Source organism: Hyperolius riggenbachi, chromosome 11 (genome assembly GCF_040937935.1).
Source record: "Hyperolius riggenbachi isolate aHypRig1 chromosome 11, aHypRig1.pri, whole genome shotgun sequence".
Lineage (NCBI taxonomy): Eukaryota > Metazoa > Chordata > Amphibia > Anura > Hyperoliidae > Hyperolius > Hyperolius riggenbachi.
Genome location: NC_090656.1, coordinates 191,003,960 through 191,031,285, shown reverse-complemented (window position 1 = coordinate 191,031,285; position 27,326 = coordinate 191,003,960). Strand labels below are relative to the sequence as shown.

The 27,326-nt window shown below is 43.6% G+C and overlaps 1 protein-coding gene across 5 annotated transcripts in view; it reads right to left on the bottom strand.

Moving 5' to 3' along the window:
• Nucleotides 1-2,923: 2,923 nt before the first annotated feature.
• Nucleotides 2,924-27,326, bottom strand: part of LOC137538867 (transmembrane protein 272-like) — a 168,285-nt gene continuing 143,882 nt past the window's right edge. For all 5 annotated transcript variants that reach the window (XM_068261254.1, XM_068261251.1, XM_068261253.1 and 2 more), the window contains 3 exons: nt 15,331-15,390; nt 11,867-12,049; nt 2,924-5,048 (listed from right to left, as the gene is read on the bottom strand). In XM_068261254.1, the coding sequence (XP_068117355.1) occupies nt 4,864-5,048; nt 11,867-12,049; nt 15,331-15,390 (428 nt within the window). In that variant the 3' untranslated portion in view covers nt 2,924-4,863. The remainder of the gene's footprint in view (nt 5,049-11,866; nt 12,050-15,330; nt 15,391-27,326) is intronic.

The following is a 27,326-nucleotide window of genomic DNA, read 5'->3' as shown; positions in this document are numbered from 1 at the left end:
ATAAAATTCCAATCGGATATGCTGGAAAAATCTTTCTATTCAATGTAAAAAAATACAAAAAAACTAAATTTTGTAATAAAAAAAAATCGTACTGAGTATGGGCACCATAAGCTGTAAGTTACAGTCAGTATTGATAATACTAATGATCTAATGAAAAAATGTATTACTATATAACTTTTTTTTGAGGGGGGGGGGGAGGGGGGGAGGGAGCAGTGGCAGTTACATGACCATCTTTGTAAAAATCACAACCCCCTACATGGTCACAGCAGCTAGTACTGGAAGCAGCCATCATGAATTACAATGTAATATCCGGGTTATTCTGTAAACACCACATTGCTATTTTTCCTGTATGTACAGCTTTTTATCAGTTTAGAAGCATCCTCCTATCAATGGACTTCACAGTCTGTAGAGCTCAATGACACAGTGCAGCACACTGATAAGTCTCCCAGGGGAAAATGAAAGTATACCTATTAGCCCTTTCAAGCATTTTTTTAAATACTTTGTTCTTGTGGCTTATTTGTTGGAGCAGAAGGGAAATTATGGCTGTAGTTGCACTTAAACGAAAAATTAGGTGAAGTTGGGCTTTAAATCAATACTAAAGCCACTCTAAAAAAAAGTTAGATACCCACCATGGAGGGGGAAGTCTCTGGATCCCTTGAACCCTTCCTGGTCCTCTCTCCGTACCCTCTGTCCTGAAATCCTTGTGTCCCCGAAGATGGGTGGCTCCATACTGCCCATGTGCGAGTGTGCACTCATGCATGTGTAGTATAGAGTTGCCCATCTTCAGAGAGACAGGAGTGCTTCCGAAACCTTCCAAGGACTCCCGACAGCGGATTCAACCAGGTGGTCAAATAACTGGGCATGGAGAGAGGACTGGGAAGGGTCTATGGGATCTGGAGCCTCCCCTCCATAGGTGAGTGTAACTTTTTTTCAGGTCGGTTCAGTTTAGCAGATAATTTCCCAGGATAGCAGTCACTATCTAGTGAAAAGGACAACAATAATAGCTGCAGACTTTGGCCCTGATGCATTAAACTGTGGTAAGATTTTATCTGAATGGGAATAAAAAAAAAAGCCCCTGGGGAGTACTTACCTCAGGAGGAGGAAGCCTCTGGATCCTAATGAGGCTTCCATCGTCCTCCTGAGCCTCAAGGATCCAGCTCTGTCTCCCCCGAAAATATAGCCGACAAGGATGTCGGCTGTGGCGCAGAAGTGCCTGCAAAGTTTACCTACTGTGATGCTGCGCAGGCGAAGTAGCGGCTTTCCAATCGGGCTCAGATGGAAATAGCTGAGCCCAACTGGGTCAGCTCTACTGCACATGCGTGGGTTGCCTGCGCAGTAGAGCACACCCAATTGGGCTCAGCTATTTCCGCCGGAACCCGAGGAGAGAGCCACTACTGCACCTGCGCTGGATCGCGGTAGGTAAACATTTACCTCGTCGGGGTTCAGGGGCTGCCAGCACTGGATCCTGGAGGGTGAGGAGGACAATGGAAGCCTCATTAGGTTCCAGAGGCTTCCCCCTCCCGAGGTAAAGATCCCCCAGGGGTTGTTTTTTGGTTATAAAGTTTAGTTAAGAATGCTTTTGCATGGCAATTTTACCCTTAGTACCGCTGGTAGTGTAGCGCGAGCTGCCTAATCAGGGCATCCTGTGTTACCCAAGTAATGTGATCATTGCTGAGGCAATGCACGGTACAACACGTGTTGCGGTAGCAAAGTTGGTGTTGCTTAGGTAATGCAGGTTGCGCTAAATAGGCAATTCGCTCTACATGTCAGCGCTAGTAATTGTAAAACTGCCGTGCTCAGGCAATCTTACTGCAATTTAGTGCATCAGGTCCTTTGTATCTGATTGGCATGAACGGCCTTCTATGGGGCTAGCAGGAGCGCGTGCACAGGGTGCGAGCGCATCTCCTGTTTGGAAGGTGGAGCTCCGCTCCGCCTTCAGTCTCCCAGCGGCGATCGCCGATCTGAGACTGTTAGACGGCGAAACTGCCGTCTATTTACCCTGTAGAGCGCTGCGATCTGCAGCAGCGCTGTACTGGGCACACCCGTGTGACATGGCTGTCCCCTCCATAGGCTGGGGAGTGATCGGCCGTCATAGCCTGAAGCCTATGACAGCCAGTCATGCTGATTGGCTGGTGGGGGGAGGGAGCAGGGCAAAAGAAATAATAAAAAAAAAAAGTAACATTTATTTAAAGAAAAAAATCATAAAATAAATATTTATAAAAAATAAATAAATAAACAACTGTGGAGCGATCAGACCCCACCAACAGAGACCTCTGTTGGTGGGGAGAAAATGGGGGGGCGAGGGGGGGGGGGAATCACTTGTGTGCTGAGTTATGCGGCCCTGCAGCTTGGCCTTAAAGCTGCAGTGGCCATTTTAGTAAAAAAATTGCCTGGTCACTAGGGGGGTTTAACACCACTGTCCTCAAGTGGTTAAGTGAACATCTGTGGTTACCCATAATGCACCGCTGCTGAATATGCAAATTATCTTTTTATGCTCTGTATAATTGAAAGCTATAGGCTTGCTAGATACCAGCGGCTCGCCTGGCGCATAAAAAAGATAATTTGCATATTTAGCAGCGATGCATTGTGGGTAACCACCAGATGTTTTAAATAGGCAAACCACACTATGTCTGTTAAAGGACTCCATGTTAGAGTTTGATTCATTTCAAATCAGCTAATCAAGTGCTGCAATCTGACGTTTTCTCAGAGAGTTTCGGCCTGTGCCTTTCCCCTTTACAGTGGGGATGATGCAACCTAAGCATTAGCTACACCCACAGATACTGAAGATCAGTCCTCATTTCACAGAAAATGGCAGCACTTGCATGAGCACCGTGGTAAGTAAGTGATTGCACAGCTTTTAGATTAAAACATATGTCCAGACACAGGCCAAATATATAAATAGGCAATGATCCCTCGGACAATCTTAGTGCATCATATATGTCCATTTATGTATTCACAGCATGTTTTGGTCACCTGGTTCTTTTTTGAAAAGCCGTAGCAGCAAAATAGAGACAAGGTGTGCAATAGGACTTGACAGCTACATTCAGCCATGATTCAACTGCTGACAGACCGGTCACACGATACAAACATGCATGCCTGGATCGCCCAAGCATACATGTTCATGACTACAGAGGGTGAAGAACCTCAAGGCATTTTCAGCAGACGTTTACCAGTTAGAAAATGGCCAAAAACTTCAATGCACACAGTAGCATGGTTTCCCCTCATGCAGTGTTGGTGACAGTCTGTTGGGGGAGCTGTACAGAATGAAGATCTACAAAGCACTTGGTTGGGGGCCTGTTCCATCCATCAGACCTGACCTACAGACCTACAGAAAAAAAGCTATTGTTGTTTCGCAAAGTTCTGTTTCTCCTGCCTTGACCCTATTAAATAAGAACACAATAAATAAATATGGGAGAAATGGTTGTAGGAATCAAAGCAGGTGATTCTGGCACATGGCGCTCAGCGACGAAACTGGGCAGCGGCATAGTAGTAATGTTTTACTGCGCGGGGCGCATAAGGATAATTTGCGGGTTCTGGTGATTGCCGGACCCCAAATTACACCTCTCTCCGAGTTGCAACAACTCGGAGGGGGAATAGGTTTTTACGCCACTGGGGATTTGAGTGACAGCAGGGTGAGCTGTTATTCAGTTCACCCGGCTCCCAGCTCACCACCGGCATACTAATATGTACGGGTAGGAATACCATTTTGAACACAGCCTTGGACAACCTTGTAATATTAGAATATATCCTATTGAATATTCCACTCTGGTTCTTTTGCTTGCCTTCTCCATCGGTTTGACAAGTCCTTTACTCTTTCTCTTTTCACGGAATATCTGGAAAGAAAGGGGAAGGTTTTGCAGTCTCATTATACCACAAGAATACAATGCGGTATAACCTATCTCCTTGAAGGTACTTTGTGAACATAATAAAAAGTTAATTCAAGGGATCAGAACATCGCTGAAGACAGAAGGACAGAAGATGAAGGCACTGGGCTTCATTCTAGATTGTTCAAAGCTTAGTTAAGGCCAAGCTGTTAACCAAATGGGGCTTTTAAAACGCTTATGTAAAAGCCTACCCTTCATTTTAAACAGTCTTCTACAATGGTGTGGCAGCAAACAATACAATACTGTTTGAGGTTGTCTTCTTGGAGAACATCCAACTTTCTCTTTTTTTCCCTAGTCGTTTTTGATGGCTTGTTTCGTGACGCATTTTGCAAAGGTAGCTCGCAGTTTGAGCTTGGTCCCTAGAATATGAAAAATGCTGGTTTTGTGAAGTTATACAACAACCTCTTGACCCAAATGAAGCATGCAGACAAAAGATAGATCTTGTTTTCCATGAGGAACCATCAAAGTGCTGAGCGTAACAGAAACATTCATGCACAGTGTTGAATATTCAAGGCCTTTGGAAATATTTTGTATCTTCTCAAAGTCATTCCCTAAACCATACACAGTAGATTTGTTAATCGACCAATTGCATCAGGCTTACCCAGCAATGTTAACATCAGCAGCATTCTCCCTAGTTTTTCTTTTGGTCACTGAGAGTATTGCTGTGTGTGATGCCTCATTAATGACCTCATGGTCCTCATCGTGGCACAGATTAGCAGATTGGCCGTCTTGTGCTGAAAATCTGAGCCCTTCAGCATCCAATGGCTTGTTTTACCTTTTTTTTTTTTTAATACTGTATAAAGCGTAAGTGAATGAATTCCCCTTTCTTCGTCTTTAGAAAAAGAGATTTCAGTTTAGTTTGGTGGTGTTATGTTCCTCAAGTTTTAAAAGCTTTCAAGTGTATTTCCTCCAACGTTTGATAGTAAAGACCACAGAGGATGACTAAGTGGAGTCACTTGGTTTCTGGTTGTTCCTGTCTTTAGCCATGGACAGCCATGCAAGCCCACACCATGATACAGAAGAAGCAGCAGTAGATGATCATCACCAAAGCGGCAATGCACAGTCCAATGTACTGCACAATGAGGGTCCAGAATGCAAAGAGGTACAAGACATCGTGGCATTGTCCATGGTAGGAGGTGTAATGGTTAAACACCCATAAACTTCCTGAAATGAGACATGAACAAGACAGTTAGCAACTGTAGGGCAATATACAATGTTAATCCAAATTGTGCTTTATATTTAAGAAAAAAATACTTTGGAACTACAACTGCTAGTTTATTTCTGTGGTTTAAAGTAAAACTATACCAAAAGAAATTGTAAAAGTTAAAATACACCCATACAAGTGTACATTTCTACCTGAGTAAAATACATAGGGAAAAAAAAAGTTATTTATAATGTCACTGTCACTTACAGTAGGTAGTGAAAATCTGACAGACCTGTCAGGTTTTGGCTAATCAATCTCCTCATGGGATAGTCTCTCTTTATCTAAAAAAACACTTTCTGAATGGTAGTTGCTCAACATTACCGTATATGCAGTTACTCTGCACTTATACCAACAGCAAATCAGAGTGTGTGCTGAATGCCTGCATGAAAAATATGCTTCACAAATAGTCCTACTGCTTGTGAAAGGTTTCTTCCCTTCTGCCTTGTTGTAAATAATCTTCCTGCCTCCACTGCTTATCCCTGTGCACATCTCATCAGCAAGCACCAAGTACGATGTGATGAGACATTCTTCATTTAATCAATGGCTGTGTGAAGTCAGCATTAGAAAGCAGACTGGGAGTATATTACGTATATTACGTGATTGATTTGAGCCATGATTTAAAACAACGCAACAGCACTTAAGTATATGTACACCAACACTAATTATTAGTCAACAACTCATCATAGGAAGCATGACTATTGTAATGCAAGAGAAATCATTGTTACAGCAGTAAGGAAAGCCGTGTTCTTGCTAAGAATAGTTAATAATTAAATTAATGGGCGGGGGCTCTGAAATGATTAAATAAAATAAAACATAAATCTGAGAGTCTTATATGTGTAACAATAAATTACCAATGCATATCAAAAAAGACATTTCTAAAAACAATATAAATAGCCTATAATAGAACATTCCAATTATGCTAAGGGAAAAAAAAAAATCACACAATTTATTCATTTCAAGAATAAAAGGCAAGCCTTATAATCGGCATGCTACATTTTTTCCCCTAGAAGTTTAAAAGCACCAGCCAGACAGATATGTTAAAGGATTTTTGGGGGAGGACAGTTAGTGTATTAGCACAGGAGTTCCAAATGAGTAACAATGCATCCTTCTTTGTGCAGAAAATGACTCATTCAGCTAGTTAGGAGTTGATGGGTAATATGTACTACAAATGCAGTATATGTATGTAAAGTGGGGTATAGTACTGTATTAGCTGGGCTTATTTTCAACATTGAGTTTCAAGCAAAAAGAAAGCACACTTATCCGGCATCAGCCAATCCCGATTTGTGTCGGATAACCGAGACTTTGCTGTATGTTTACAGCAGAGTCCCCCTTATCCAGCACTGGCGGGGATCGCCTGATGCCGAATACATGTGCTTGCCGGTTGCTTGAGCAACTTGCTGAAAAAGCATACCCCCCCCAAAAAAATATTTAGCAAGTCTCCAACGACGTCTGGCAGCTTTCCTGTACCTCCCAGCGGCTGTCCGGCTTCCCCTAGTATGCACGCGAGCTGGTGTAATGACCTGCATGGGGTCAGATGACACATTGGCTTCTGTACATGGATGCCGGAAGCCACTAGGAGGTGCAGGAAAGCTGCCATATGTTGCTGGATGCTCTGTAAGTATTTCACAGCCTGCCAACACCCCCAAAAAGCCCCCCAAAACGTTTGCCATTATCCCTCAGGCATGCCGGTTAGTTGAGACTTCCGGTTGTCTTAATTCCTGATAGCAGGGTCTCTGCTGTATTTTGGAGAAAAAGAGAGAGAAGAGGACAGGCAATCAAGAGCTAGAGAGGATTATTGTAAACATGCATTTTCGCAAAAAAAAGAATCCCTCTCTCTCTCCATTTCTTAAAACAAAAACAAACAAAAAAATAAATAAAAGTTTCTTTATATTTTTCTTTTAGGATTTCCCACTTTCACAGCAGAAAAATCAAATCCCTTTTTAGCTCCCAAAACTATCATCAAGCTTGGCTTATAGACAGTGTTACAAAAGAGCAATTATTGGACAATCTGTCACAGCTTCAGAATCACAGAGATGTGACAGATTGTCCAGTCATTGCTCTTCAGGGTGTTTGAAGCATCACATTCTAGCCAGAGCTCAGGCTGTACTCCATCACAGGGAAAGGTAGAATGCTACATTTACCGTAGATCAGCAGTGATGACTGTGGTCCTCACCATAGATCATTCAGACGTGATGCTTGTGGAACTATACCGGTGGTTGGGGAGGACACCAGATTCGCATAGCATGCCCTGGCCCTCTCCAAGAACTGACCCTATCACTAGAAAGTGCTTGCATGATTGCCATCATTATAATAAGAGTGATCCATAGCTCCCAACTGTCCCTTTGGCAAAGAGACAGTCCCTCTTTGGGAACCAAATCCCTCTCTTTCTTTCTTTATTTGTGCCTCTTTCAGGTCTGATGTACAGATCTATGTAAATTATGTATTTTTCTCATGATTTTTTTTTTTACATTGACTCTAAACTTTATTATTATCTTTTAAAGAGACACTGAAGCAAAAAAAAAAATTATGATATAATGTATAGCTGTAGTACAGCTATGAAATAAAACATTAGGAGTAGAGACATAAGTCATATTGTTTCCAGTACAGGAAGAGTTAAGAAACTCCAGTTATCTATCAAAAAAATGACTTTCAAAGTCGCAGAGAGCTCTGTCTTCTGGCATTTGTTATCTCAACTCTCAGTCACTGTATTTTCTTTTTCTCTGCAGAGGACAGGTCAATAGTTTATTGGCCTGCTCTGTAAAATCATTTAGAATGCCAAGTAGTGTGTAAACTGCAAATATTAGAGAATGATGCAATGATATAAAAAACAAACAAACACTATATAACTGAAAATAAAAATATGAGAATATTTTCTTTGCTACTAATTTTCTAGTAATTATCCGTACTACATAACCAATTCATTATATCATAATTTTTTTCCGCTTCAGTGTCTCTTTAAATGAATAATACATTTCTTACTTTCATATGTTATTATGAAATAAAACTAATGATGATATAAAAGACCAGTGGGATTTGTATTTCACAGGAAGTAGCTTCAAGGCCACATCTCTCCTCACAGGAAATAAGCAGTGATGTCGCGAACCTCCGATTTTCGGTTCGCGAACCCTGTTTGCGAACTTCCGCAGAAGGTTCGGTTCGCAGAAAAGTTTGCGAACCGCAATAGACTTCAATGGGGAGGCGAACTTAAAAATTTAGAAAAATTTCTACCGGCTGGAAAAAATGATAGAAAACATGTTTCAAGGGATTTAATACCTGGAGGAAGACATGATTGAGTGAAATACACATCAAAAGTCCCAGGAGAAAAAATCTAAATTTCACATAAACCCCTATTTTAAGGTCACAAATCGCATTCAATGTTCAATTACAGGCCTACACTACTTTACAACATCAGGCAGTGTATCCCTCATCTCCTCTCCTCCTCCTCCTTTTAGTTAACAGCCAAACACGCTAACCAATTGTGCCACAGAGACTGTGTTCTACTCCTGGCCAATGTGAGTTGGCTTTTGACATACTACACATCCTTAAAGGGGAACTTCAGCCTAAACAAACATACTGTTAGTAAGTTACATTAGTTATGTTAATTAGAATAGATAGGTAATATAATCTCTTACCCACCCCGTTTTAAAAGAACAGGCAAATGTTTGTGATTCATGGGGGCTGCCATCTTTGTCATGGGAGCAGCCATCTTTTTGGTTGAAAGGAGGTGACCGGGAGCATGAGACACAGTTCCAAGTGTCCTGTGTCCTGATAACCACTCCCAGCTGCACACACACGGCTTCAAATGTCAAATTCAAAATGTAAAACGAAAAAAAATTTGCACCAAAACAGCAGAACGAGAACAACAACATCAGTAATCCCATCATGCTTTGCACAGCATAAGGGGAAAACTGCCCGGGCAGTTTTCTTCTGTGCAGCTAAAAATGAGGCTTGTATAAGAGAAACAAAGTTCTGATGCTGTGAAACTGTTAAAGAAACACCAGGCCTTTTCAGTGCTGCTGAGTCGATTTTTAGTCTGGAGGTTCACTTTAAGCAAGCTCATTTTTCTATAGGATAGATCATAATGGTACATGCTAGGCTGCCTTCAGCATGTAGTGCTGGTGGTGGTATAGCGGTTAAGAGAGCTGACTACCAAGCACTCAGACCTGGGTTCAATTCCCGGCCAATATCTGGGTTCAATTCCCGGCCAAGGTATGTAAGCTGGCTTTTAAAAGCCTACAAATCTTTAAGTAAGCTCATTTTTCTCTAGGATATATCATAATGGTACATGCTAGGCTGCCTTCAGCATGTAGTGTTGGTGGTGGACCAGCGGTTAAGAGAGCTGACTACAAGCACTCAAACCTGGGTTCAATTCCCGGCCAAGGTATATAAGCTGGCTTTTGAAATTCTATAATTCCCTGGAAGATGAAACCCTACTGTCATTATTGCATCAGTTTTCTATCAGTTTTACCTGACTGGACCAGAAATGTACACCTTTTATGTGTAAACACAGCCAAATTTATTCCTCCACATGGCTCACAATGAATAATTATATTAGTAATTGCTATTCACTTTTGAATAATGCCCTTTGCTATTTACCACTTCCCATCCAGACCTTGTTTCCCTCTTATAGACCACAGAAGTTTTGACATTTTAGCCAAGTCCCTATTTAATCAGCAATAACGTTATGCCTACTTATGACACCCAAATGAAATACATATTGTTTTTTTCAAGACTAACTAGGCTTTCATTGTATGGCATTTTTTTCCCTCAAACAAGTTTTTTTTATACATTTTAATAAGAATAATAGGTAAAAAAAATTGAAAAAACACATTTCTCAGTTTTACCAATTCCAGTTGAAAAATAAAAAGCGCTATTGTAGATTAAAAAAAAAAAACAAACAACAAATTTTGTTTAGTTATTTCAAAACTTAAATTACCGTATGTTCCAGTCACAATTTATGGTGAAGATATTTGATTCTGAAATAATGCTACACAGTGTGTATTTTTCACTATAAACTGAAAAAAAACTTAAAGTATTTTTAAAGGTAAAAATCAATCTTATTGACTCAGGGAACATATATTCCCTTTCACCAATTAGTGCTGCAGCAGATAATGCCAGAGGTTTGCACAGGAGCAAGCCCAATCCTGCACAAATGTGCTTCAGCTGTACAACTTATATCTACGTCCTTGTGGCTTAGAGAAGGTCAAAGAGGACGTAGATATACTGTAGTGGTGGAAAAAGTGGTTATTATGCATTTCAATATTACTGCAAACAGTAGTATTTAAACCCCGGGAATCATAAAGGTAATCTAAACCAACTTTAACCACTTGCCGACCGCACGCTTATACCGTGCGTCGGCAAAGTGGCAGCTGCAGGACCAGCGACGCAGTACTGCGTCGCCAGCTGCAGGCTGATTAATTAGGAAGCAGCCGCTCGCGCGAGCGGCTGCTTCCTGTCAAATCACGGCGGGGGGCTCCGTGAATAGCCTACGGGCCGCCGATGGCGGCTCGCAGGCTAAATGTAAACACAAGCGGAAATAATCCGCTTTGTTTACATTGTACGGCGCTGCTGCGCAGCAGCGCCGTAAGGCAGATCGGCGATCCCCGGCCAATCAGCGGCCGGGGATCGCCGCCATGTGACAGGGGACGTCCCGTCACTGGCTGCACAGGACGGATAGCGTCCTGTGCAGCCTCGATCGCCGGGGGGGCCAGGTAGGAGAGGGAGGGGGGAATTTCGCGCGGAGGGGGGCTTTGAGGTGCCCCCCCTGCAACACCCAGGCAGGCAGGAGAGATCAGACCCCCCCTGCACATCATCCCCATAGGGGGGAAAAAAGGGGGGCGATCTGATCTCTCTGCCTGCAACCTGATCTGTGCTGGGGGCTGCAGAGCCCACCCAGCACAGATCACTCAAAACAGCGCTGGTCCTTAAAGGGGGGTAAAGGGTGGGTCATCAAGTGGTTAAGAAGCTTTTATCCCGTGCTACTCTCACAACGATAAGCCATGTGTCAGGTATCCTATTGTGTTAAAGAAAAAGAAAAAATAACACTATTGTCCTTGAATCTGTAATGCAAATAATCTGTTTCTCTACTTACTTCCTGAGTCAGCTAGGTGATCAATGGTATAAAGTTTAAATGTTATATTCACAGAATGCCCAAACAGGTTCCTCTGCATAAAACTCTTCTTTAAAGCTAGGTTCACAGTGGGAGTGGCATTGCATTATCTTTAACAGCAGGAAGGCAACGCAATGAGAGAGCAGTGCTGCTCGTTATATTTATATCATACAGTGAAGCACACAGTCAATGAAAACTATGCTTCACCGTGACTATTAATGTGTGCGTTTTTGCAGTGCAATGCATTACAATGTCCCAGTTACATCGCACCTGCCGCACTGTGACGAGTGGTGCATTGTAGTGCGGCAAGGAGAGTTAGAATGCGGCCGTTGCGCAGCACTGTAATGAACCACTGTGAACCTAGCTGTAGTCAAACTGGATGAAGCTTTATCAAAACCGCACTGTGCACAGTGGAGCATAGAATGCGGCAAGGAGAGTTAGAATGCAGCCGTTGTGCCGCACTGTAATGAACCACTGTGAACTTAGCCGTAGTCAAACTGGATGAAACTTTATCAAAACATTTTGCCTGTTTCCAGGATCTACCAAGGCCCAATTGGTCTAGATTTCTTTTCTTTTTTTTTTACTTGACTGAAGTTTTTTCATTCAGCGTAACAATTATCTATTTAATCCATTCACACAAGAGTTTAATTCCATTAATATTGCTCTTACCAGTTATAAGCCAGCAGAACCAGAAGGTAGACAGCATGCAGAGTAATAAGAAGAATAGGATTAGCTTGTCACTTGAGAGTAGGATCGTGAGCGTGCATCCCATTAGCAGGAACACTACTCCTTGTACCAGAACATAGATAGGGATATGTTTCTCCAGCGAGCACTCGTCTATGTGCAATGCTCCTATGGAAACAAAAGGCACAAGTGTCAAGAAATTCCCCACGATGCTCTTGAAGTTTGGTGAATTAGCAGTAAATTGGGTACATATGGAATTGGTCAATTGGGATTGAGTGCCAGTGTATTGAAAAGGCTATTAGTGAGCGAGTTATACTCTGTAATTTAGTTGTTTTTTTTAATGCGGTTTGTACGTTTTTCAGCACATCTGCCCATCGACTGCCTAATTCTAATCAATCCCACTAACAATTCCCTCCTAGTGCCTAACCCTAACTGCCCCTCCTAACAATCCCTTCCTAATGCGTAACTAAATGCCCCCTCCTTTACAATCCCTTCCTAATGCCTAACCCTAACTGCCCCTCCCAACAATCCCCTCCTAGTGCGTAACCCTAACTGCCCCTCCTAACAATCCCCTCCTAGTGCCTAACCCTAACTGCCCCTCCCAACAATCCCCTCCTAGTGCGTAACCCTAACTGCCCCTCCTAACAATCCCCTCCTAGTGCCTAACCCTAACTGCCCCTCCTAACAATCCCTTCCTAATGCCTAACCCTAACTGCCCCTCCCAACAATCCCTTCCTAATGCGTAATCCTAACTGTCCCTCATAACAATCCCCTCCTAGTGCCTAACCCTAACTGCCCCTCCTAACAATCCCTTCCTAATGCCTAACCCTAACTGCCCTTCCCAACAATCCCTTCCTAATGCGTAACCCTAACTGTCCCTCCTAACAATCCCCTCCTAGTGTCTAACCCTAACTGCCCCTCCTAACAATCCCTTCCTAATGCCTAACCCTAACTGCCCCTCCCAACAATCCCTCTCCTAATGCATAACCCTAACTGCCCCTCCTAACAATCCCCTCCTAGTGCCTAACCCTAACTGCCCCTCCCAACAATCCCTTCCTAATGTGTAACCCTAACTGTCCCTGCTAACAATCCCCTCCTAGTGCCTAACCCCTAACTGCCCCTCTTAACAATCCCTTCCTAATGCCTAACCCTACTGCCCCTCCCAACAATCCCTTCCTAATGCATAACCCTAACTGCCCCTCCTAACAATCCCTTCCTAATGCCTAACCCTACCTGCCCCTCCCAACAATCCCTTCCTAATGCGTAACCCTAACTGCCCCTCCTTTAAAATCTCTTCCTAATGCGTAACCCTAACTGTCCCTCCTAACAATCCCCTCCTAGTGCCTAACCCTAACTGCCCCTCCCAACAATCCCTTCCTAATGCATAACCCTAACTGCCCCTCCTAACAATCCCTGCCTAATGCGTAACCCTAACTGCTCTTCCTAATGCGTAACCCTAACTGCCCCTCCTTTACAATCCCTTCCTAATGCGTAACCCTAACTGTCCCTTCTAACAATCCCCTCCTAGTGCGTAAACCTAACTACCCATCATAACAATCCCTTCCTAGTGCCTAACCCTAACTGCCCTTCCTAACAATCCCCTCCTAGTGCGTAACCCTAAGGGCCTGTTTCCACTACATGCAGAGTGGATGCAGAATGGATGCAGAAAAACTGACTCCAATGAATGTCTATGGGCCTGTTTCCACTAAACGCGATTTTTCTGATGCAGATTTTCCGATAGGCATTCATTGGAGTCAGTTTTTCTGCATCCATTCTGCATCCAATCTATGTGTAGTGGAAACTGGCCCTAACTGCCCCGCCTAACAATCCCTTCCTAATGCGTAACCCTAACTGCCCCTCCTAATAATTCTTTCCTGATGCCTAACACTAACTTATCTTTCTAACAATCCCTTCCTGATTCCTAACTTATCCTTTTAATCCCTTAGGGTCCGTTTCCACTAGACGCCGCATGCAGCTACGAGACAATTGGCGGCACTTCCTGGTCTGTGAGTACGCAGACGAATGCCAGAAGCTGTGCCATGCATGGCTATGGGATTCGCTGCTGCCCACACGGAAAAATGCTGCAATGTTGGCCGAATTGCTAAGGCAAGTGATTAGGACAGCAACAGCATTATCCCCTATGGCAGAGTTTCCCCGTGCGATTTGCTTGCGGAGAAACTCTGTGGATTCGGCCCGATTTCCGCAGCAGTGGAAATGGGCCATACCCACTTTGCCTAACAGCCCTTTCCTGGTGGCTAACATGTAACTTTCTTTGCTAAAAAAAATTTCCCTGATGCCTTACCATAACTTCTTCGCCTAAGAATCTTTTCCTAATGCCTTAGTCCTTACAGATGCTTAACCCTGATCTTCCCATATGCTTGACCCTAACTCTCCCCTTCCAATAATCCCTTTCTGATGGCTTGCCCTAACCTTCCTCTCCTAACCACCCATTCCTTATGTCTAACCAAAACCTTTATCTCCTAACAATTCCTTCTTGATGCCTAATCCTTAGTTTCCCCTCCCAGAAACCCCTTCCTGATTTATACCCCTAACTTCCCCCAATGCACTTCCTAATACCCAACTCTAATCTCCGCCCCTAAAGTTTACATCTTCCTGATGCCTAAACAAACCCTCCCATGAACCCCAACCTCTTTCTGTCTCCTTTCTCCCCTCCTATTGACTCCTTGATGACTCCTAACTCCTAATGTTTACCCTTTCATGATGCCCAACCTTAACTATTATAACCCCAACAACTAATGGTAACCTTCCCTGCACTGTCCCCTATAATTATCCCCTATAATCTCTGTGTCGGTCTATCCCTGATCAATATTCTTAACCAACTCTCACCTTCTATTATCCACTTTGGCTTCAACTCATTTGGGTTTTAGTGTCCCGGGACCTGTGGATAGCACCAGCCTGCTGAATCAGGTGCCCAAGCCAAACACAGCATACTAAGTCTTGGTGAAAGAGGCATTCCATATCTTTTGGCTGTACAAAGGTGGCATTTTTACTGACCTGAGGAAGTGGGCTTGTACCCATGAAACGCATTGCAAAAAAAAAATTGTCTTAAACTATTTTGCTAGTGTCATTGGAGAGGTAAGCCACCTCCACTTTTTCTTTTTTTAGTTTGTTTTTAACATAGTTTTATTCATCCTGGGCGCCTCTTCACCCTTGTTTTTTTCTTCCATTATCCACTTTGGCTTCAGCCTCACAACATCTGCTGAGCGTGGAAAACCCCAGTGCTGGCTGATATTTGGGCTTTAGTGTCCCAGGAGGATCTGTGGATAGCATCAGTGCCTGCTGAATGCTCTTATCAGATGTCCAAGCCATACACAGTATACCCACAAGTCTTGGTGCACAGTGCCCACACTTATTGGAATAGTGTACCAAATTACCATGCTTCTCCAATAATCACACTGTTCCAACAGAAAATGGAATAACATGCTCACCCAAGCTTATGAAAGCAATCCCAATCATGCACAGCACGGCAATGGCTAAACACACGCCAACTAGAAGAAATGAGGAACATTATTACCAATTTATCCATATTATTATTAAATCATTGCAAATCAGTATTACAAATAATGGCACCAGATCGTGTATATACATAACTTTATCAGAATCAATTTATTTCGCCAAGTTTTCACTTACAAGGAATTTGTCTTGGCAGTTGTTTAACAAACACAAACAAAAACAATTCAAGGACAGGCAGTGTGTATATTACAAGCCAAGGACAGTATGTAAGTATAGTGGCAGTAGGCAAGGTGAGAATTGTTCATTTTTAGTTCTGTGCAGATTACTTTCAAGTCTAGCAGCTCTAGCGGGGTTCTGCATTAACCCCCTTGGCATTCTGATTCTTTCCGGATTTTGGGGTCTAAAAGCAGTGCAATTTTTTTGCACCCTTTCAGACACTAAAACCTGAAAAAAAAACACGCTACCAGGGAGATCTGCAGCAGCCCAGCAATCACTCACCTCCCTGGCTCCAGCGCTGCAGTTAGGCCTTCATCCTCCGGGTGGCGCTGCAACTCTAAAGTAAAATTGCCGGCTGTCGTCATGTTGACAGCCGGTGATCTCACCAGCAGGAAGCAGAGCCCCGGAGGAGAGGAAGAAGAATGGCGGCCGACATCGGGATCCCCGGGAGATATGTAGAAATGCTCCCGATGCGCGCATTGCTCTGCATTCAGCCTCCGGGGGCTACCCCAAGCAGAGATCGGGATCACCGCTCTTAGCTGCGGTTTTCCGCCTTGAACCTAGCTCGGGATAACCACCAAGGAGGTTAAGTATGGCTACCGCTTGAGGAAAAAAGCTGTTCCTGTGTCTGGAGGTTTTAGTTGTGATTGACCGGAATCTTACTCCTGAAGGCAAGACCTGGAAGATGGAGTGAGCTGGGTGAGAGGGGTCAGAGGCAATTTTGGTTGCTCTCTTTCTGCACCTGCTAACATAAAGATCCTGCAGGGAAGGTAAGCTACAGCCAATTATCCTTTCCGCTGTTTGGATGATGCGCTGCAGCCTCCCCTTTTCTAATGCTGAGCAGAAGCCGAACCATACAGTAATAGATGATGTCACGGTGAATTCGATGATTGCAGTGTAGAACTGCACCATTAAATTTGGAGGTAGGCCAAACTTTTTCAGCTGCCATAGATGGTACATCTTCTGTTGCGCTTTCTTGACGATAGTGGCAGCATTGTTGTCCCATTTTACGTTGTTTGAGATTGTGGACCTAAGAAACTTGAATGACTCTACCTGGGTTATTGTGGATCTATTTATGGTTAAGGGGGGGTACTGGGGAGGGGGAAGATCTCCTAAAGTTTTTATCCAAACAAACCAAAGTAAAGAGACTATTCTAAAATGCTATTTGAAAGGGATTAAGTATGGACTTGTAAAGTATCATTATTTGCACCTAACTTTCATCCTCATTCAGTTCTGGTTTGCCTTGCTTGGAATATAAGCTCTTAGTTAGAGTGCTAAGGGCCTGAGCCCACTAATGCAGTTGTGTCCGCTTTTCAGTTACACATCAATGTTGCAGATGATGAAAAAGCGGACACAACTGCATTAGTGGGCTCAGGCTCTTAATGTGTAGCAGACCTGATGGAGACGCATGTTATCAGTTTGATCAGGTGACAAATCTGTGATGCTCTCTCTCCCCTGTACATCTCCTCACTAGTTTCCAGATACCAACCGAATCACAACTGTAGATCTGCACATGACCTTCTTTTGTCCTCTTTCAGTCACAAATACAAGATTTCGCAGGAGCTTCACCCCTCCTCTGGAATGTCCTTCCACAACACATCCGTCACTCTCCAACCTTTGATAACTTTACACTCTTTGACCTAAGGCCAGTTGCACTCCTACTAGTTATCCTAAAAAACACTCTGCCTCTAGGTAGGATTTTGTAAACCCCCCCTCATTCCTGTAGATTGTGAGCTGGCAAGGGCAGGGCTCTTATCCTTTTGTGTCTTGGAACTTGTTATACATTTTATACATCTTTATGTTACTTTTATCACTATAATTGCCAATTCTGTATTTTGTACCAATTCTGTATTTTGTATACTGGTGTACACCATTGTCTGTATTATTTTGTACCCCATGTTTGTTTCTTACTTTGTACAGCCCCACAGAATATGTTGGCGCTTTATAAATCAACAACAACAATAATAATAATAATAATATGGTGTGATCATTTTTCTCCTTAGCCTACATCGGAAACTGACGCAACATGACTGTGACCAGCAAATCAAATCCTTACAAATCCATCACCTGATCAAAATGATTTCATGCTTCTCCCTGAGATCAGGGATGTAAACCCTAATCAAGGTGTTTGTGTGATAGATTGAAAATGCCTGGCAAATGAGGGAGTGAGAGAATATCCCACCCTTTTATCATGAAAACGGGAGCCATAATTGGTTGGATCAGCTCATTTACCAAGATTGGCAGGTATCTAATAGACACACATGTGAATTATCAGTATCTCACCACCTGGGCACCCAATGCAAAACTAGTAGCCAATGCAAAATAGTAGCCCATCTGCTACTTCATAGGGGTCTGTTTCACTAGCTAATCACCTATTTGTAGTATTTTCAATAGTCAATCAGCTACTATTTGCGCACAATTGGGGGTCTGGGGGTAAATAGTTTGGCAATATGAGTAAAGGTTAGTTTTAGGCCATAGGAGGGGGAGTGTTAGGCATGGGGGGGGGGGGGAGGGTGTTAGTGTTAGGCATTAGGAGAGGAGGATAGCGTTAGGCATTAGGAGAGGAGGATAGCGTTAGGCATTAGGAGCAAGGGTGGTGTTGGCATTGAAATGGGAAGTTAGTGTTAGACATTAGGAGGGGGTTTAGTGTTAGGTATCAGGTGGAGAGGTTAGTGTTAGGCAATAGGAATGGGGTAGTGTTAGTCATTAGGAAGGGGAGAGTTAGTGTTAGGCAGTAAAAAGGAGGGTTAGTGTGAGAATATGTCGCCAGGTACCCAGCGCCCATCTCACCCCTTGGTGCCGCATTATGTTACTCATAACTGGTGGCCAGGTGTTGATCAAAGACCAGCCCACTGAACTCTGTTAAGTTCAAGTTCTTCCACTTGTCATAGATTAAAGGCCGTTGTCCAATTCTAAACTCTTTTAGATTATGTTTACTCTTTTCCACCCATGTCAAAACATACCTAGCTCCCAATTGTCCTTTTTTTCAGAGGACTTTATGGGAACCAAATCTCTTTCTCTCTCTTTCTTCTTCATTTGTCCCCTTTGACTTTGTGCTTTGGTGTTCTTAGTGGAGCACAGGTTTGTAAAGTGAAGGAAGAATGATCATACTGTATACAAGAACAATCAGAGCTGTGAGGATACTGTTTTGAATTTACAGTTGTAAAGGTACAATTGTGAGGGATACAGCTGTGAAAGATACAAGTACAATTGTAAAGAAACAGCCTCAAAAAGAAACAGCATCAAAAAGAAACAGCCTCAAAAAGAAACAGCCTCAAAAAGAAACAGCCTCAAAAAGAAACAGCTCTGAAAGGTAGGAGGAAGTACATTTGTGAAGATTTGATGGTGGCTTCATAGAAGATTAAGAAAATGACATCTAATCTTCTGTCAATGGCACACTTAACGCTATTTATTGCTAAAACTTTGCATTACAGATTTTTTAAACCATCAAAATCACTGACATAAAAGCGTGTTTAAAGTGGAAAATTCCACTTTTATTATAAAATTGCTTTAAAATATAGATGGGAGCGGCACTAATCCCTTTCCAGTTAAGTGTTCTTCAATTTGTAGCCAGATAAGAATTTCCAAAACTGACAGAAAGCTTAATTTATAGCAAACATTTCTACAGTGCTAGGAGATAATAGCTTAGAGATAATAGCTTTCATTCTCACTCAATAAGATAATCAATCCAAGCACAATATCCGCCAACAGGCACCCCACGCAATAAAATCGTGCACCTGATCCTAAGACCCAGGTGAAAGGTCTATTGCACGTATTTGGATAAACACAATTTATTGAGGTTATTCCACCCCAACCCCTTCTTTCCCCAGGGTCTTCTGCTGCAGATGTAACTCCCCATAAGGTACGTAACTAGAGGGGGGCCAGTGCTGTTTTGGAGCCCCCAACTATCAGGGCCGGATTTGTATTCTTTACAGCCCAAGGCCGCTGTCACCAGCTGCCCCCCTTCAGTATAGGTAGCGAGATGACTCCTTCCCTCTAGTATAGGTAGCCTGATGACCTCCTCCAGTATAGGTAGCCAGATGACTATTCCCTCTTTCCCTCCAGTATAGGTAGCCTGATGACCCCTCCCCCTACTATATGTAGCCAGATGACCCCTTCCCTCCAGTATAGGTAGCCTGATGACCCCTCCCCCTACTATATGTAGCCAGATGACCCCTTCCCTCTAGTATAGTTAGCCTGATGACCCCTTCCCTCTAGTATAGGTAGCCTGATGACCTCCCCCAGTAGAGGTAGCCAAATCACCCCTCCCCCTTTCCTTCCAGTATAGGTAGCCAGATGACTCCCTTAATCCCTCCTTTCCCCCCCCCCATTTCAGTATAGGTAGCTTCTTGCCTCCCATGCTGCCCAAGAGAGCAAAGTGTCTGCTGCACAGTCGGCTAGCAGTACTAGCCTGATCTCCCTGCATTGCTGCATTTGCAAGCTTGCAAATGCTGCAACAGTTTAGCCTGCTGCTTTGGTGCTCTTGCTTCTGTGGTGCCCTAGGCCATGGCCTCGGCGGCCTTAGCCTAAATACGGCCCTGCCAACTATTAATCTTCTCTTCCTTCGATACAGAGGACTATACTTCAGATCTGGTGTTTTGTGGCTATACTTGTTATGGGTGTGAAGATCTTGATGGCCACACTTGTTTTATGATCGCTGTGAGATGGGCCCCCAGGCCATGAGGCAGCTCGGGGTTACCCTAGACCACAAGGAAAGTATATGGGACCAAACAGACCAAAAGCCCTCCTACTAAAAAGCAATGCTTAGTGTGGCTTGTCATCTTAAAACAGAAGGTATTGCGATCATTCAGATTTAAGTAGGCAACCCTATGCTATTTGGAGCAAGGCCAATGTTGGGGTTCCTCTACAAATTGCAGCCATTTTTTTTACATTGAACTCTTGTGAATAGGAGTTCCCTAGCCATTTACCGTGGAGCTCCATTTGTAACATGGTTCGCTGTTTTTTTCTCCAAACTCAGCACACTTTGCATTGCCCACAGTGTGAATAGCTTAATTGCCATACTCCTGTATTGGGCCTTCCTGCCATCATAGTTTGAAATGTATCATTTTCATTTTAATTAACAGAGCAAAGATAAGGTGATGTAACAGAAAGATAACACCATATACACAACGTACAATGTTATAATACAGAGTGCTGAGTGTTTATAGGAAACCTAAACCATTACGATTTAATTGAAGTAATTACCTTTGTTAATATGAAATCATTTTTTAATCATGCTTTTCTACTTTTCTCCTCTCCTCAGCCTTTCTTTATGTTGTATTGCCGAAGCTGTCTTTTCTAACGGTCCCTAATATGGCGCCGCAGCCGCTCTGGAAATGAAAACAGATCAGGAATTCCCTTTCCTCTGCACAAGCGTCCTGTATTCGTGCACGCGTCCGTCCTGCCCATCTATGCACAGCGTGCACATGATCAAAATTGACAGGGGGACGGCTTTGTTTACCCCGGAACGAACGCTGCACGGCAGACAGAAGGAAGCGTGAAATTATCGGCCACACACTGTCACTGCGATCATGTGAACGCGCCAGACCCTTCCGCTGGGCGGACGTTTAGCCGACAGTAGCACGTGTGTACGCGTTGTCGGCAGACTGATAAGGCTGTTTCTGAACAATCCGCTCAATGACATCGATCTCTATTTAAAGCGGACCTGAACTCTGAATTTCCTCTCTGCTCTAAAAGATAAACAACAGCATATTAACATTTAAAGAAAAACATTTCTTTTACATTTCTGTTACAGCTGATACAAATCCTGCAATAAATCTGTAGTGTGTCTACTTCCTGCTTTCATGGAAGCAGACATATTTTGTTAACATCCTGTGCTTTCAAATGAGCTTATCTGCCATGGCAGTCAGCTGACACAGGGGAGAAATCAAATTACTACACTACAATGTGATTACTCACAGAAGAGGGGGAATTAGACAGGCTAAACTCTCTAAATACACACAGGGTGTATTTCTCTCTGTTTTCCCTCTGCCCTGTGCAGGGCCGGATTTGTAGCTTTTACCGCCCTAGACCTGATGTCACCAATTGACCCCCCCCGGTCACCACCACCACGTACACAAACACACAATCACAACATCCTCACCAACTACCCACAAACATTCTCCCACAAAAAAATCAGCAATTTTCTTATCCTATCTAATAAAACCCCAGTTTTTTGCTATTGCGCATGTGTGCAGCACGGACCCAGACAGCCGTTGGGACTGGAGGACGGGGCCAGTGAGCCGGGTGGATGGGTGTGCGTGCATGCGCACAGGTAAAAAACAGACCTAGAGCCCATTTTAAAATGGGCTTGGGTCTACTAGCTTAACCACTTCAGCACCACAGGGTTTTTTTGCTTAAAAACCAGAGCAATTTTCACATTTCAGTGCTCCTCCCATTCATTCACCAATAACTTTATTGCTACTCATCAGATGTAAATGATCTATATCTTATTTTTTTGCCACAAATTATGCTTTGTGAGGGTGATATTTGCTTTTAGTAATTATGTTATTATCTGTGCATTTTAAAGGGAAAAATGAGAAAAAAAAAGAAAATACACTATTTCTCCATTTCCATCCACTATAGTTTTCAAATAAACAATGCTACTATAGGTAAAACCCACACATTGTATTTGCTAATTTGTCCTGGTTATCTCAACATTTAAATAATGTTCCTAGTACAATGTATGGCGATAATATATTAGTTTCTGGTTTGTGTTTTTTGTTTTCTCATTGTACTCTATCAGTAATTAGAAGCCCTTATCTTCATGATTAACAGTAATACACTCTCATGGCATACATATTTTAAAAGCTAAGTCCCCAGGGTAACTATGTATTCTCTTTTCAATGCTGCCTGTCACTTTTGTTTTTTTTTACAAGTATTTATTTAGGGGTATAGAGTACATGAAAATAACAGTTTTATTGCTTTTCATTCAGTTTTCCGGTAAAAAAAAATCACATGACTTAGCCCTCAGTTGTCAAACAACACAAAATCGATTCTCTCACTTGTCACGGTTAAAATGATACCCTATATACATAATCAGATAGCTTATTGGGCATACAGCACACTGTTTACCACAAGTACGCCTATCTACTCCCCTGAGCTTCAAGTAAAGTTTTGTGGGGAGTAGATAAGCGTAGCAAGGGAGGTGAAGTGGTTAAATATAATGCCCCCTGGGAGGCCTTGGAAGTAACACTGGAACATTACAATGACTTTCATACCTCCCACAGGAGCGCTAGAGGAAGCAGTACCCTTTACTATAAGCTACACTTCCTATACAGCAGCATAGCCCTCTATGTACTCCAGAGGGAACTTATAAGATCACTGTAGCCAGCTCTTTCCCTCACACACATGCAACACATATTGCACGTTAACTGCCACATGCCCATTATGTGCCGTGTTGCTGTAAGGGCAGCATAGCAAATACTAAAAGCTGCCACTTCCTCTAGTGCTCCTGTGGAAGGTGTGGAAGAGAATCCAAATACATATATAGGCACCTCACTAATGTGAAGCCTCTGGATGGTCCTGAGGCTTCCCAGGGCTTCTTGCACCCCATCATGCCAGTGCTGGGCCCATTCGTTCAGTGTGTGAGCGCTGCCATGGACTAGTGTGTCAGTACTGGGCATGCACAAGTAAGGTCCTTGCATGCCCAGTAGAATGAAGGTACTTGTGCATAAAGGGAAAAAGCCATGTAGGGTCACCTTCGTTCTACTGAGCATGCATGGACCTTAATCGCTCATGCTAACTATGGTGCTTCGGCACGACCGCACTTACACACTGAGGAAACCAATTTGCCCAGAGAGGGACTGAGTGCTGTAATGGTGAGGTGTAAGAAGATGTGGGAAATCTCAGGACTATCCAGTGGTGTACCACTAATGAGGTATAGAGATATAAAAATGTATTTTTATTTTGCTTTAGGCCTGAGACACAATGTAGAGCACTTTTTGATTTGTCGATTGCGCCACAATTGCGATTTGTATGCAAGTCAATGGAAGTTTTTTTTTTTTTAACACAAACACAATACTGCCTGATCAAAGCATGATCTACAGTGTGTCTCAGGCCTTAAAAAGACACTGAAGCGAAAAAAAAATTATGATATTATGATTTGTATGTGTAGTACAGCTAAGAAATAAAACATTAAGATCAGATACATCAGTCTAATTGTTTCCAGTACAGGAAGAGTTGAGAAACTGCAGTTGTTATCTCTATGCAAACAAGCCATTAAGCTCTCCGACTAAGTCTTAAGGCCCATACACATGTCGGATTTCCGCGAACGACGGGTCGTTTGAACATCCCGTCGTTCCGTCGTTCGCCCGCTAAATTGGGCGTGTGTACAGGCTGTCGTTCGCTTGATAAGGGTGAGTTTGAGCGATCCGCCAACTCGCCCTTATCAAGCGAACGACAGCCTGTACACACGCCCGATTTAGCGGGCGAACAACGGGACGTTCAAACGACCCGTCGTTCATGGAAATCCGACGTGTGTATGGGCCTTTAGTCGTGGAGAGGGCTGTTATCTGACTTTTATTATCTCAACTGTAAGTGAACTGTTTACTTTTTCTCTGCTAGAGGAGAGGTCATTACTTCACAGACTGCTCTGAAAGACTCATTTTGAATGCTGAGTGTTGTGTAATCTGCACATATTATAGAATGATGCAATGTTAGAAAAAACACTATATACCTGAAAATAAAAGTATGAGAATATTTTCTTTGCTGCGAATCTTCTAGTAATTATTCATAGTACACAACCAATTCACTATACCATATTATTTTTTCGCTTCAGTGTCTCTTTAAGGAGGGTGTGTGTGTAATAATGTGGGTGTATATAAAGTGTAGTTGTGTAATAGTGTGTGTAAAGGTAGCCATACACTGGTCGATTTGCCATCAGATTCGACCAACAGATAGATCCCTCTCTGATCGAATCTGATCAGAGAGGGATCGTATGGCTGCCTTTACTGCAAACAGATTGTGAATCGATTTCAGCATGAAACCAATCCCACTCTGTGGAGCTGCCACCGCAGCCTCCCCGCCAGCTATACATTACCTGATCTGGCCGGCGTGACTCCCCCGGTCTCCGCTGTCTTCTTCTCCGCGCTGGTCTCCAGTCTGGCTGGCTTGCTTCACTGAACTTCCAGTCCAGGGGAAGTTTAAACAGTAGAGGGCGCTCGGAGCGGAGCCCAGAGGGGAGAATAGGACAGCGGAGACCGGGGGAGTTGCGCCGGGCGGAACAGGTAATGTATCTCCGCTGTATTGCATCAGTTGTCAGGCATTCGAACGTCGCTATCGACGCACTCCCGACCCGCAGGCGATCAAGAAAACTCTTCCACATAGACGGATCGACGGGAACAATTGATTTCAGACGGAAATCGATCATTCTGTCAGCGTTTGCGCGACGATTTCAGAGCAGATTCGATTACAGCGATCGAATCTGCTGTATATCGGCGGGAAAATCGTTAGGTGTATGGGCCCCTTAAGGGTGAACGGATTGGGGGGAAACAATGCAAATTTTTTTTTCCTTTTTTTTATTGGAACACGGGGCAGAAGGAACAGATACTTTATCCTCCCAGCAGCTTAGCTTTTATCCCATTAAAATCATCAGCTACGAGACCTCTAACCTTTGACCCCATCAGAGGTCTGCTTTGTGCTGAAAGGCACACTAGACGCGCGATATGAAGCACAGGAGACGAAGCTGCAGAGTGGTAAGAAGCCCCCCCCCCCCCCCCCCCGCATACATAATTACCTAATATATTAATAAGTTACTTATATTAATAAGTTACACAAAGTTAACATTTAGGTTCTAAAAAGGAGGGGGGCCCTCAGTAAACATCCCCACCCAGCAATTATTTCACATTTGATTATACAGTCACTCTGAAACACAGACATGATGCTGCAGCAGACTTTAACTTACAGCCAAGTCTGAAGGTGCAGCCAGGCAGGGCGGTGGGTGCAGACACTAAGCTGGAGCCAGGGATGTGCGCAGCAAAGAATTAGGGAAGGGGGTCTTGTTCTCCAGCACGCCTGCGCACTAAGGCTCACATGGATCCATCAGCCCCAGCGGCATCGCGAGACCTCCCCATCCCAGTCTCCTGACCAGCGCTGTGCTGTGATGTCACTGATTGACAGCGGGGGCGCCCTGTAGCAAGATGTGCTCTCCCTCGCTCTCTCCGCCACAAGTTAGAAGCTCGGAGCTGCCTGGTACTCATTGGAGAGCGAAAAAGTTTGCCTTGTATTAATGGCCAGATGCAGGCAGGCTCGCTCGAGTCCAGTGCAGAGGGGCAGCAGCTTAGTACCTACCCACCATATCGCATGGCTCCGTCCTCCACCATCTCCCCAGTCCTCTGGGCTCCCGCCTCCTCGTAACTAGGTAACTACAGCCGCGGCCGCCTCCACTTGACCTGCCTTGACTCTGCTCACATCGCACACACAGAGCACAGCGGCAAGCGGGGGGCGGGCGGCTCAGCTGACAGCCTATGTAGGAGGGTGACAGGTGCAGTCAGTTAATCTGTCACCCGCGGCCGCCCCAAGGAAGGCAGCATATTAAAATCACCCCAGTCCTGTGCTTTGGTGGCCTTCCCACAAATTCGGCCCTGGGCAATAGTTCAGGTCCACTTTAACACTCACGACGTCACCATTATTCTTATATAACATTTATTAATTGTATGAACCTATGTTATATATTTACTTTTCTCTCACAACTTCAACTTACAACATATCCATTCTTGCCCCACTCTTGCCATGACAACACAACAGACGTCCCCTTTAGACACTCATTCACTGTTGCCTCTCTTGCCTTCACCTAAACCATACTCCATGATTTGTAACATTTGCTCCATAAGAAACTTCCCCTTTCTCCTTCCCATCTCTATAGACAAATATATGCGTGCTGCATGTTACAACCAGGACTATAGGATATTATGTAAAAAGGGAATCAGTTCTCCAATGCCAGTGTCAGACAGTGAAAGGAGGAAAGGTAGCATCCAGTGCAGCTTTAACAGCAGTGGGATTTGACTAGTGTGTGTATAAGAAAAAAGAGAAAGAGAAGAGAGTGCCTCTATGGTGCAATACCTTTAATTCTGTTTGCAATTTGCAAATGCACGTAAAGGTCGCATAAATTTGCAATATGCTCAAGGTATTGCACCATAGAGGCACTCTATTCTCTCTCCTTTTTCTCCTTCCCATATATATTCAGCTTGTTTCCAATCCCTCAGACCTTGTTTATTAGTGAACACCATTTATATCTGGGGTGGGAGGCTAGGCCTCCATGCAAAAATTCTGCATGGTTGTTGTCACGGAACAGCCGTGAGAAACGCGGGCGAATTGGAAGGAGCCACGCAGTCCAATTTCTGATCGCTGTCTGGCTAAATTTGTGCAGCCATTACAGGAATCAGAACGGACATTCCTGTTTTTTTTTAAAGTACAAGTTTTTCCCCTCTGCCCCTGACTTAGATGCAGGATATCTTTTGATGTGTTAATTAGCTTAGAATGTTTATCTTTCATTACCTCTCCCCCAGACTTCTTGGCACCGATGAATGGCCAATCTGAAAGCCTGGGTGGTATGATTTCCTGTTGGTATACGAAAACCGAATATCGCACAGCTATGAAATTCATATAGTCTTATTCGGTAAAATCTGGCCATCGTGCTGATATGAAATTCATTGTGATAGTCCGTCCGGTTATTGAGGTATGACCCTTCTCAAGAACTGAACCCGCTGCCCTAGCCATGTCTGATGTCATATTAATCTGTATTTTCCGACAAATA